At 43.2% G+C, this 10,418-nt stretch overlaps 1 protein-coding gene across 1 annotated transcript in view; it reads left to right on the top strand.

Moving 5' to 3' along the window:
* Positions 1–5,005: 5,005 nt before the first annotated feature.
* ALDH7A1 (aldehyde dehydrogenase 7 family member A1) overlaps positions 5,006–10,418 on the top strand; it is a 46,267-nt gene continuing 40,854 nt past the window's right edge. The window contains exons 1-3 of the mRNA XM_053665306.1: positions 5,006–5,231; positions 6,479–6,532; positions 7,538–7,603. Of these exons, the coding sequence (XP_053521281.1) occupies positions 5,040–5,231; positions 6,479–6,532; positions 7,538–7,603 (312 nt within the window). The 5' untranslated portion in view covers positions 5,006–5,039. The remainder of the gene's footprint in view (positions 5,232–6,478; positions 6,533–7,537; positions 7,604–10,418) is intronic.

The raw sequence follows: 10,418 nt of genomic DNA, 5'->3' as shown, positions 1-10,418 counted from the left end.
GTCAGGAGAGCACTTCCGGTGCGGGGGCGGGAAGGTCCGCCCGGCGGCGGCAACTCGGGCGCCCCCGCGAGGGGCTGCCCCAGCCCTGGCGGCCTTCGAGTGAGTGTCTGTGTGTGGCAGGGCCGAGGGGTCTGGTCTCTTGCTGGGACGCAGGCTCAAGGCTGACGGAGACGCACCATCACTACAAACTAGTCATTTACACTACTCCAGGAATATGTGCCCTCTGCTTCCCCCAAGACTTTGGAGCGTTTTCTTCTAGAGTTGGTTTTGGAGCAATCCAAAATCTGCACGGATAGAGGTCTTCGGGGATTGTTCCTTGGCCTCACCCTTTCACCTGGATGCCGGACGTCCGGCTTCCATTCTTGCTCCGGCGCAGTCTAAGCTATTTATTACCTGAGGTCACTGTCCTGCTAACACCTCCCGGGGTCTCCCCTCTACACAATAAGGCCAAGCCCTCGGCACCGCAAACAGGGCCCCTGGCCTGCGCCTGTGTCCCCTCCAGCTTTCCAGTCCTCAACCGCGGTGGCGCTGCTCACGTGGTTCCTTAGGCATCTTTGTTCTTTCCAGGCTCAAGGCCTTTGCAGTTGCTGTTTCCGCTGCCGGTCAGCGCCCTCCGATGCCCTGAACACCCTATTCTTTGCAGATGATTCAGGTTTCTGATCGAATGTCATCTCAGAGAAGCTTCTTCGACCATCGCCAAACAGGAACCTCTATTGCCACTCCCTAACCCTTTTATTTTCTTCATGGCATCAACACTCACATGTGTATTTTTGTTATTCTTTGAGTGTCCCACCAAAATGTCTGTTTTATTCAGTGTTATTTCCCTCAGTGTCCTGCCCAGTAACTGCTCGTATGTAATAGGTGATCGAGAAATATTTATTGAATATTTTTTACATACAGGGGATCTTATTATTTGTACCTTTTACTATTGCGTAATCTGTTTTAAAGAAATAAACAATATAGCAATTTATCCTAGACACCTTTATGTACCTAAATACAAAGATCTAGTTCTGTTTTAATCACTCCCTAGTATTCAATTGCATGGAGGTACCCTTACGTATTTAGTCTCTGATAGTGTACATTTAGGCTCTAGGCAATTTTGCAATTAACCTATTTTTGCAAACTTGTTTTATTATTTCCTTAGGATATGTTTCTAGACTGTATGGAAAAGAATGAATACAGGTTTTTGAAATGTGAATTTAAGACATATAAAGGAATTTAAAAATTTTTTTACTTATTTATTTTCAGAGAGAGGGGAAGGGAAGGAGAAAGAGAGGGAGAGGAACATTGGTGTACAAGAAAAACAATTGATTGCCTCAAACACAACCCAGGCATATGGCCCTACCAGGAATGGAATGGGCGACCTTTTGTTTCACAGACCAGCACTCAAACCACCGAGTCACACCAGCCAGGGTAAGATATATAAAAGAATTTTTAGCCCTGGCTGGTGTAGCTAAGTGGATTGAGTGCAGGCCGGTGAAGCAAGGGGTCACCCGTTCGATTCCCAGTCAGGGCACATGCCTGGGTTGCAGGCCAGATCCCCAGTGGGGGACACACTAGAGGCAACCACACATTGATTTTTTTCTCCCTCTCTTTCTCCTTCCTGTACCTTCTCTCTAAAAATAAATAAAATATTTTTAAAAAAGAATTTTTAAAATCACCTGGTCCAATTCCTTCTTTTGAAAAATGAATAGATGCTACACAGCTAAGCTATTAAAGAGCTGAGTCTTGACTGCAGGTCTCCTAAGTCTTGGACAACTTTATTGTTTTACTTTTCCTACGCAGAATTACAATCCCCGTAGAACTGAGTTGTGTATGGTGTGAGGTAGGAGTCAAATTTCATACTATAATTTGTGGTATGGGATGCAACTAAATATCATAGAACAGCCTCCCCCACCCCTGAAATATTTTCTCCAATGTTTTCCTCTAGAAGTTTTAGAATTTTAGTTTTTACCTTTAAATCCACAGTCCATTCTGAGTTAACTATATAGCATGAAGTAACAGTCAAGGTTCTTTTTTTGCATGTGAATATCCAATAGCTATAGCACCATTCATTGAAAAGACTATCCTTTCCCTCATTGAATTTCCTTGATACTTTCACTGAAAGTTGATTATTTATACAGGGGTCTGTTTCTGGGTTCTCTACTCTGTTTCATGGATCTTTATCTTTGCACCAAAGTGAAACTTTCTTGATTACTATAGCTTTGTAATAATTGTGGAATTGTTATAATAATTGTTAAAATCAGGTAAATTTGTTCTTTTTCCTTCCCTACAAAAACTGTTTTGGCTGTTCTAGATCCTTCTCATTTCCATTTAAACTTTAGAATCTGCTTGCCAATGCTGGTATTTTGGTTGGGATTGCACTGAGTCTATAAATTAATTTGCACATTTAGGGAGACCATCTTAGTCTAGTGCTATTACCCACACTGGAATAATTTATTTACTTTTTAAAAAGATTTTATTTATTTTTTTAGAGAGGGGAAAGGAGGAAGGAAGAGAGAGAGAAACATCAATGTGTGATTGCCTCTCATGTGTCCTGCACTGGGACCTAGTCCACAACACAGGCATGTGCCTCAGATTGGTAATCAAACTGGCCACCCTTTGGTTCATAGGCCAGCCCTCAATCCCTGAACCACACCAGCCAGGGCTGGAATAATTTATCGTTAATCAACAACTCTTCTTCCAATTCTGGGCTCATTAAACAACCAGATAGGTAGTGAGTGTCCTGGAAGAGAACGAATTGATCATAGGGTATAAATGGTTAGGTTTCTGAAGATAATCATTCCTATAAAATAATAAGCCAACATTCTAGTTGTAGCATCAATTTTTGTGAATTGGATTAATATCAGTCTGCCCAGAACAGTAGTGTCACTTGCCTACTCTCTGACAAATCAATCGGGTTCCCGGTTTGCAATAATGAAATTGTATTCTAAGTCGTGATGATTTCTCCAATTTACTGCTGCCTTGCGGCAAGGATACATGTCCAAGTTACCTCTGCCTCCTGGCCAGCTATCTCTGAAGAACAAAGACAGTTAGCATTTGCCAAGAATATCCTAAGCACAGGTTATTCGTACTTATGCTGTAATTCCAGAGTCTTTGCCTAAATCACCATCCTGTGATGCCTTTGATAAGTCATTTGAAAAACAGAATTGGCCATTTGTAAATCTGGCCACTTTTAATATGGAATTAATTCAAGCTGTTCTGAGTTCAGTCAGTACATTTAAATTTCTATAGTGCTTTGCAGTTTTTATATAAGCTTTCATATATGATTCATTTAATTCTTTCATATATGAAATATACATTTATATGATTCATTTAATTTTATCTCCTCCTGCTGTGCCTCATAAAAATTCATTTTTTCCTGACCTCTTGTTGGGCAGAATTGAATTTTGAAAAAAGGAAGTGGAAGAGGGATGTGATCCTAGTTTTCAAAATTGGCATTTGCTGATGACTCTCTTCCCAGATTTGACTGACAACCTTCAGTCTTTCCTTGACTTAGTGAAGAGGAGGGAGTTAACATTTCCTAAGGGCATTATATGTTGCTCCTAAAATTTGGTGCATCTGTAGGTGTCATTTCATTTTCGGATCAAATGAGGAAAAGAGAAGGATAGGTGTGTTGTTGGGATATGTGTACAAAGAATCTTGCTGGCAGCCAGAAATTGAGAACAATTAAATTCTCAGTTAAAATATCTGAGAAAAAAAATGAAGGAAATTATGCCCTGGCCAGTTGGCTTAGTCAGAGTATCGTCCCCATATACCATGACTGCTGGTTTAATCCCTGGCCAGGGCAAGTAAAAGAATCAACCAATAAATGCATAAATAAGTGGAACAATAAATCCATCTCTCTCTCAAATCAATCAATACATACATTTTTTTTTTTAATGGAGAGAATTACTGCCTCAATCCCAGGGGTAGATGGAAGACAGCAGCTGGGTTGTTGACAGAAATTACCAATTCTGGACAAGGTATCTATGCTTACTCCTGTGATGTGTTCAAAGGTTCATTTTTCATTCATTCATTCATTCATTCATATAGGTGGACATGACTTTGATACAATTATGGGAATTGTGGAACGATGAAAGGATGAGTCAGAGATGGTACTTGCCTTCACAGGGAAAAATATAACATTTAAAACAGAAGCATTATTCAGCACTTACTGCAGTTTCTTGGTAGGTGCTGGATACATGTCTAGTATTTGCTGAAATTACTTATGCCATACCGGTGGAGAGAACATCAAGGGCAAAGGCACAGTGAGAAGACTATATAGGTTTATATAGATGTGTTTACGTATAGATTGAGATCTCAGTATTTCCCTTGCATAGGATAGGCCCCATTGTCGTGGAATTAGATGGGTAATGGGATGGTAGTGGAGTGGATATTGCTGGAAGATAGAAGCAACGGAGAATGAAGAAAACTGATACAAAACTGTCTTTGTTTTTCAAAAGCAAGAATATACTCAGGCAGGATATTTAGAAGGAAGTATGACATTTTCATTAATTAGAAAACTCTAATTTGTAATATAACAAAGCAGTGAAAACAACCTCTTCCTCCCTTCACCAAAACAAACAAACAAACAAACAAACCCTCGCCTTTGGTTATTCCATGAAACAGCGGCGCCACCATCACTAGGGAGCTGGCTAGAAATGCTGATTCTCAGACACCAGCCCAGAACCACGGATTCAGAAAGTGCGTTTAACACTATGGCCTGATGATTACATGCACATTATAGTCTGAGAAGCCCTGCTCTAACCCATGGTACTTGAGAGCCAGAATTTTGCTGGAAACAACCTCTAGCTGGTGCCGCGATTTCCGGCGTCTTTCACTAGGTGGCAGTAGGCCTCTCGTTTCTTTTATGTAGCACCCACTTTGTTCCAGACCTAAAAATGAAGCTCGTGGTGAAGACAAGACGGGCCTTCAGATGGCGGGAGGCGTGTCCCGGGCGGGGCCGGGCCTGCCCAATGGGTTCTCCTGGGCGGTGGGCGGAGCTCTATTTCAGCAGCTCCTCCAGCCGCAGGCGCGCTGAGCTTCCGAGGGTCGGTATGTGGCTTGTGTCCTGCCAGCTGTGTGTGCACATTGCAAGGCGGAGTAAGCTCTTGGGAACCTGGAACAGGCCTGCCGCCTTCATGTCCACTCTACTCATCAGTCAGCCCCAGTATGCTTGGCTGAAGGAGCTGGGGCTCCGCGAAGAGAACGAGGGCGTGTATAATGGAAGCTGGGGCGGCCGGGGAGAGGTATGCGGGCGTCCCGGGGAATCTCTGCAGCTTCAGTTCGCTGCGGGAGGCCGGGCGGCTCTGCTTAGTCCCATTCCCCACTGCTGCTGTGGGTGGTTGTACTGGGTGGGAAGTTTCCATGCTTCACAGCAGAAGTTTTCTCATGTAGGGTGTCCTAAAAAATACCCCTAGGTTTTAGGTTCTCGTGTACTGTGGAGAGTCGATTCGATGCCATTTTGGAGCTGGTCGGGGTTGAACTTTTCATGTTTACTTAAAGCCTTACCTTAGAGTAGAGTAATGCGATCTGTAGTGAGAAATGTCGCACGCTTAACGGTGGAAATGAATTTTGTTCTTGATTTTGGCTCCTCAGATGTGACATATGGCACAGGTAATGTTTTACACTGTAGTTTGATATTGCCTTGTTTTTTGAAATCCTTTGGAATTTGCACGCTCGGACTTCCTGGAATCCTGACATGTTTTTACTGGCTTTCCCGCATTTCTCAGTTTCCAGAGCCTAACACCATGCATAGCACCCAGGTAGTGCTCATTAAAACCTTTTATAGAATGCGATGGAAAGATAAGGTAATTGTCGCCTAGATTTTTTTGAGAGGCGCATGAAAAGTTTTTGTAAGGAAATGTCATATAACATTGCAACAAACTTTGTGCATGTTATATAATGAACCTGCTTATAGGAGAAGCATCTTTTGGTGACTGTAGGAAAAGCAAGTGGTTTTAATGCCCTTCCCCAACCCCCAATTGGTAGTTTCCTGTTGGTCTCTTTTTCCCCCTTATGTCATCTAATCATTAGGTTCTTGGATAAAATATTTCCTGCTGAAGGCATTTTCTTTTTCTAGTTGACCTTATCAACTAGACCTTTTCAGTTTGTGTGGACACAGTCCTTTTCCATAGTTTGGCCATGGCTGTCTACCTTATGACCAGAGGCTGGACAGAGTCAGGGACAGAAGGAATAAATAAAACTCAAGTTCGGTCAGTTGTTACTGGAAAAAGATGGAATAACACTTTTGTTAATGTACCGAATACTTAGGTGGCAAGGATGGGTCTTGCGGAAAGGTGGTTCTGAATGTTTAGTTCAAAATGAAAAGCTCTGTAGCGTGGCTTATTTGTTACAAGTTAAGATTCCAAGTGTGGGTACTGTATTTTCACCTTTTTTCTTCTTCCTCCCCTTTTTCTTCCCTCATTTGGTCTCCTTCCCCAATTTTGGAAGGGATTACATTTTCTAAATATGGTGGTCATCTTTTTGTTTTTAGGTTATCACAACCTATTGTCCTGCTAACAATGAGCCAATAGCAAGAGTCCGACAGGTAAGTACTTTGTTTTTCATGCAAACAGACTATGCAGAGTTAGTGGGAGTGATTGAGAGCAATACAAAATCAGAAAGTCAAAGAACAGTGTGTTTCTCATTCATTTTAAGAATGCCTAGGAGAGACTGTCCACTCTTTGGATGGAGGTGTGTGTGCCCTAGAAAAAGTGAACCACAATGAAGACTAGGAAGAGAGGGGATCCCATTAAGGCAGGGTGTCAAACTCATGTTCACCGGGGGCCACATCAGTATCGAGGTTGCCTTCAAAGGGATGAATGTAATTTTAGGACTGTACAAATGTAACTACTTAACTAGTGGCAAGTAGCTTGGAGCTGCCTCGGGCGGATACAACAAGGTGGAGGACCAGATTCGGCCTGTGGGCCTTGTGTTTGCCACCTGTGCTTTAAGGCCTTGCTTCTGAATCACCTGGGGCCTTCTAGGGTGAAGGTTCAGACCTCTTAAATCTGGGTTGGAGGCCAAGGTTCTGCTATTCAAGTACAGCTCAGGTGTTTGCAGATGAGGCTGATGGACCTTGCTTTGAGAACCAAGGCTGAAAAAAGCACAGCTGGGTTCTAAAGGGTCCTACTGGGTCCCAGCGAGCTTTTGGAAGAATAGGCTGTGAAAATCATTCCAAACCACAAACCTTCGGGTTACCCAGAGATTTCTAATTCTTTTCCAAAAATAATCTGTGTTCTTAGAAGATGATCACTTTCCTTTCCTCTCCCATCCCCTGCCCTCCCCCCCCCCCCAATTTTTTAAGAGAGAGGGGAAGGGAGGGAGCAAGAGGAGAGAAACATCAGTCACAGAGAGCCCTGACCAGGGACCCAACCTGCAACCTGGGCACGTGCCCCAACCAAAAATCAAACCAGGGACCTTTTGCTTTGGGGGATGACGGCCAAGCAACTGAGCCTCACTGGTCAGGGTTCCCCCTAATTCTTTTTATTAATTCTCTTAATTTCTTTTTTGTTATTCTCACCCCACCCAAACTCCTCAATTTTTAATTTAGGCTAGTATGGCTGACTATGAAGAAACTGTGAAGAAAGCCAGAGAAGCATGGAGACTCTGGGCAGATGTAAGTATGGAGGCCATGCATGATTACTTACTTACTGTAGTTCAGTGAGATTAAGAAACGTCGGAATATCGGAAGAGCAGGGCAGTGCCCCCTTGCTGAACTGGGAGCTCTGTGGGGGCTGTGATAATCTCCTGCTGTAGTTTTAGAATAGTGCCTTTTATGGTCTTCAGTGTGAATTGGTCATTTTAGATGTATTAAAACTCTTGCTGCTATAGCATAAATTCATGCTATTGACTACTCTTTATTCACCAATTTGTAATTAAGCAAAGTGCAAGGAATAGCTATATTAAAAATATCCATTTGCTTCTTTTCCCTCCCTGCCACTTTTATGGGGAGTGGGTGGGGAGTACATCCAAAATAGGTGCACATTTCTGGTTCACAGGGCATTTGTGGCAGCCCCTTCAAAGGGCAGGGGCTGGAGTTCCTCAGCTCTCAGATCAGTCTTCGAGACAAGTTCCGCCTCCTTCGGCTCTGTGTCCATCAGGGGCTATACGCACACGTGTAGGGACTGTGATTGGAGCTTGGCCTCGCTGAGCTGTCCCTAGATGAGGGCCAGGCTTTGGAGGAGGGGTGGGTAAAGAACCGGGACAGCTGGGATCTCCCAGTCCGCCCTCACCTCATTCTGAATATCCCTTTCGGTCTGCCACCAAAAATTCTAGGACGGAGGCTGTGGGACTATCCTGGGTGGCTAACCCAGTGCTATTACCTGGGCAAATTACTTCACCACAGTGTGTTTCGTCCTGCAAAAAGGAGAGAGCTTGGGTGCCTACTTCCTGAGTTATCACCAGGGTAAAATGAGTTAATCATGGAAAATGCTTACAGAAGATCCTGGCCCGTGGCAAACCTCAGTAACCTGCCAGTGATAAACCACGTGCTGCTGGGTGTGGGACTGCTGAGCCGTATTTTCTCTGAGTCAGTGATTGCTGGGAGGTCTTGGGGAGGGGCAGACTCTCCAGGAGAGCCCCGGGTTGGATGTAGCTTTGTTGTTTGCTAAGTGACTGCTTCTGTGCAAACCACAAGGAACATTTTTCCTCTACTTCACTAATTCTGGCCATAAATTAGGCTGAAGTTTCAATGATACACAATCAAAGCTATCCCTGAGTAGGGAAATACCACCTCCAAAAGTAGACAGCTGTGCCAAGTAAAAGTTTAAAAAGAAATGTTATTTTTTTTTTAAATTGTATTTTATTATTCTACACAGTTGTCCTCATTTTTCTCTCTTTGTGCCCCTCCTTCCACCCAGTATCCCCCACTCCCTCAGGCGATCCCCACACCATTGTTCATGTCCATGGGTCAAGCATGTAAGTTCTTTGGCTGCTCCATTTCCTATGCTGTACTTTACATCGCCATGGCTGTTCTTGGACTACCTATTTGTACTTCTTAATCCCTCACCTCTTCACCCACTCCTCCTCCCCCACCATCAGGCAACCATCAAAATGCTCTCTGTATCCATAATTTTGTCTCTGTTCTTGTTTGCTCAGTTTGTTTTTTAAAGTCAATTGTTGATACATATGTATTTATTGCCATTTTATTGTTCATAGTTTTGATCTGCTTGTTAAACAGTTCCCTTTAGTGTTTCATATAATAATGGTTTGGTGATGATGAACTCCTTTAGTGTTGTTTGTGAAGCTCTTTATCTGCCCTTCAGTTCCAAACGACAGCTTTGCTGGGTAAAGCTGTCTTAGCTGTAGGTCCCTGCTCTTCATGACTTGGAATATTTCTTGTCAATCCCTTCTCTCCTGCAAAGTTTCTTTTGAGAAATCAGCTGACAGTCTTGTGGGAACTCCCCTGCAGGCAAATAACTACTTTTAAGATTCTCGCTTGACCCCGGCTGGTGTAGCTCAGTGGATTGAGCATGGGCCTGCGAACCACACCATCACGGTTCGATTCCTAGTCAGGGCACATGCCTGGGTTGCAGGCCAGTTCCCAGCAGGGGACTCACGAGAGGCAACCATACATTGATATTTCTCTCCTTCTCTTCCTCTCTAAAGATAAATAAATAAAATCTTAAAAAAAAAGATTCTCTCTTTATCTTTAACCTTTAGCATTGTAATTATGATGTGTCTTGGAGTGGGCCTCTTTGCATCCATCTTGTTTGGGACTCTTTCTGCTTCCTGGACTTGTATGTCTTCCCTCAAATGAGGGAAGTTTTCTTTCATTATTTTTTTAAATGGATTTCCAGTTTTTTGCTTTTTCTCTTCTGTTTCCGGCACCCCAATGATGCAAATGTTGGACCACTGGAAGTTGTCCCAGAGGTTGCTTACACTGTTCTCATGTTGGGGGATTCTCTTTTCTTCTTCTTGTTCTGGTTGGTTGTTTTTTGTTTCCTCATTTCCCAATCATTGATTTCATTCTTGGCTTCACCCATTCTACTCTTGTTTCCCTGGAAATTGTTCTTTATTTCAGTTAGTGTATCCTTTGTTTCTGAGTGGGTTTTTTAATGCTGTTGTGGTCCTCACTAAATTTCTTGAGCATCCTTATAACCAGTGTTTTGAACTCTGCATCTGATAGGTTGCTTATTTCCATTTTGTTTAGTTCTTAGTTTCTGGAGTTTTGATCTGTTCTTCCATTTGGACCATGTTTCTTTCTCTCCTCATTGTGGCAGCCTCTCTGTGTTAGTTTCTGTGTATTAGGTAGAGCTGCTTTGACTCCATATCTTGTTAGTGTGGCCTAATGTAGTAGGTGCCCAATAGGGTCCAGTGGCACAGCCCCCCTATTATCACCCAAGCTGGGTACTTGAGGTGTGCTCTTTATATGGGCTGAGTACACCCTCCTCTTGTAGTTGAGCCTTGGTTGCTGTTGGCAGGTCAGTGGG

The sequence above is a fragment of the Artibeus jamaicensis genome, unplaced genomic scaffold (assembly GCF_021234435.1).
Source record: "Artibeus jamaicensis isolate MK-2021 breed Jamaican fruit bat unplaced genomic scaffold, CSHL_Jam_final contig_402, whole genome shotgun sequence".
In the NCBI taxonomy this organism is placed as follows: Eukaryota; Metazoa; Chordata; class Mammalia; order Chiroptera; family Phyllostomidae; genus Artibeus; species Artibeus jamaicensis.
The sequence above is the reverse complement of the archived record's forward strand: the minus strand, read 5'-3'. Positions and strand labels throughout refer to the sequence as shown.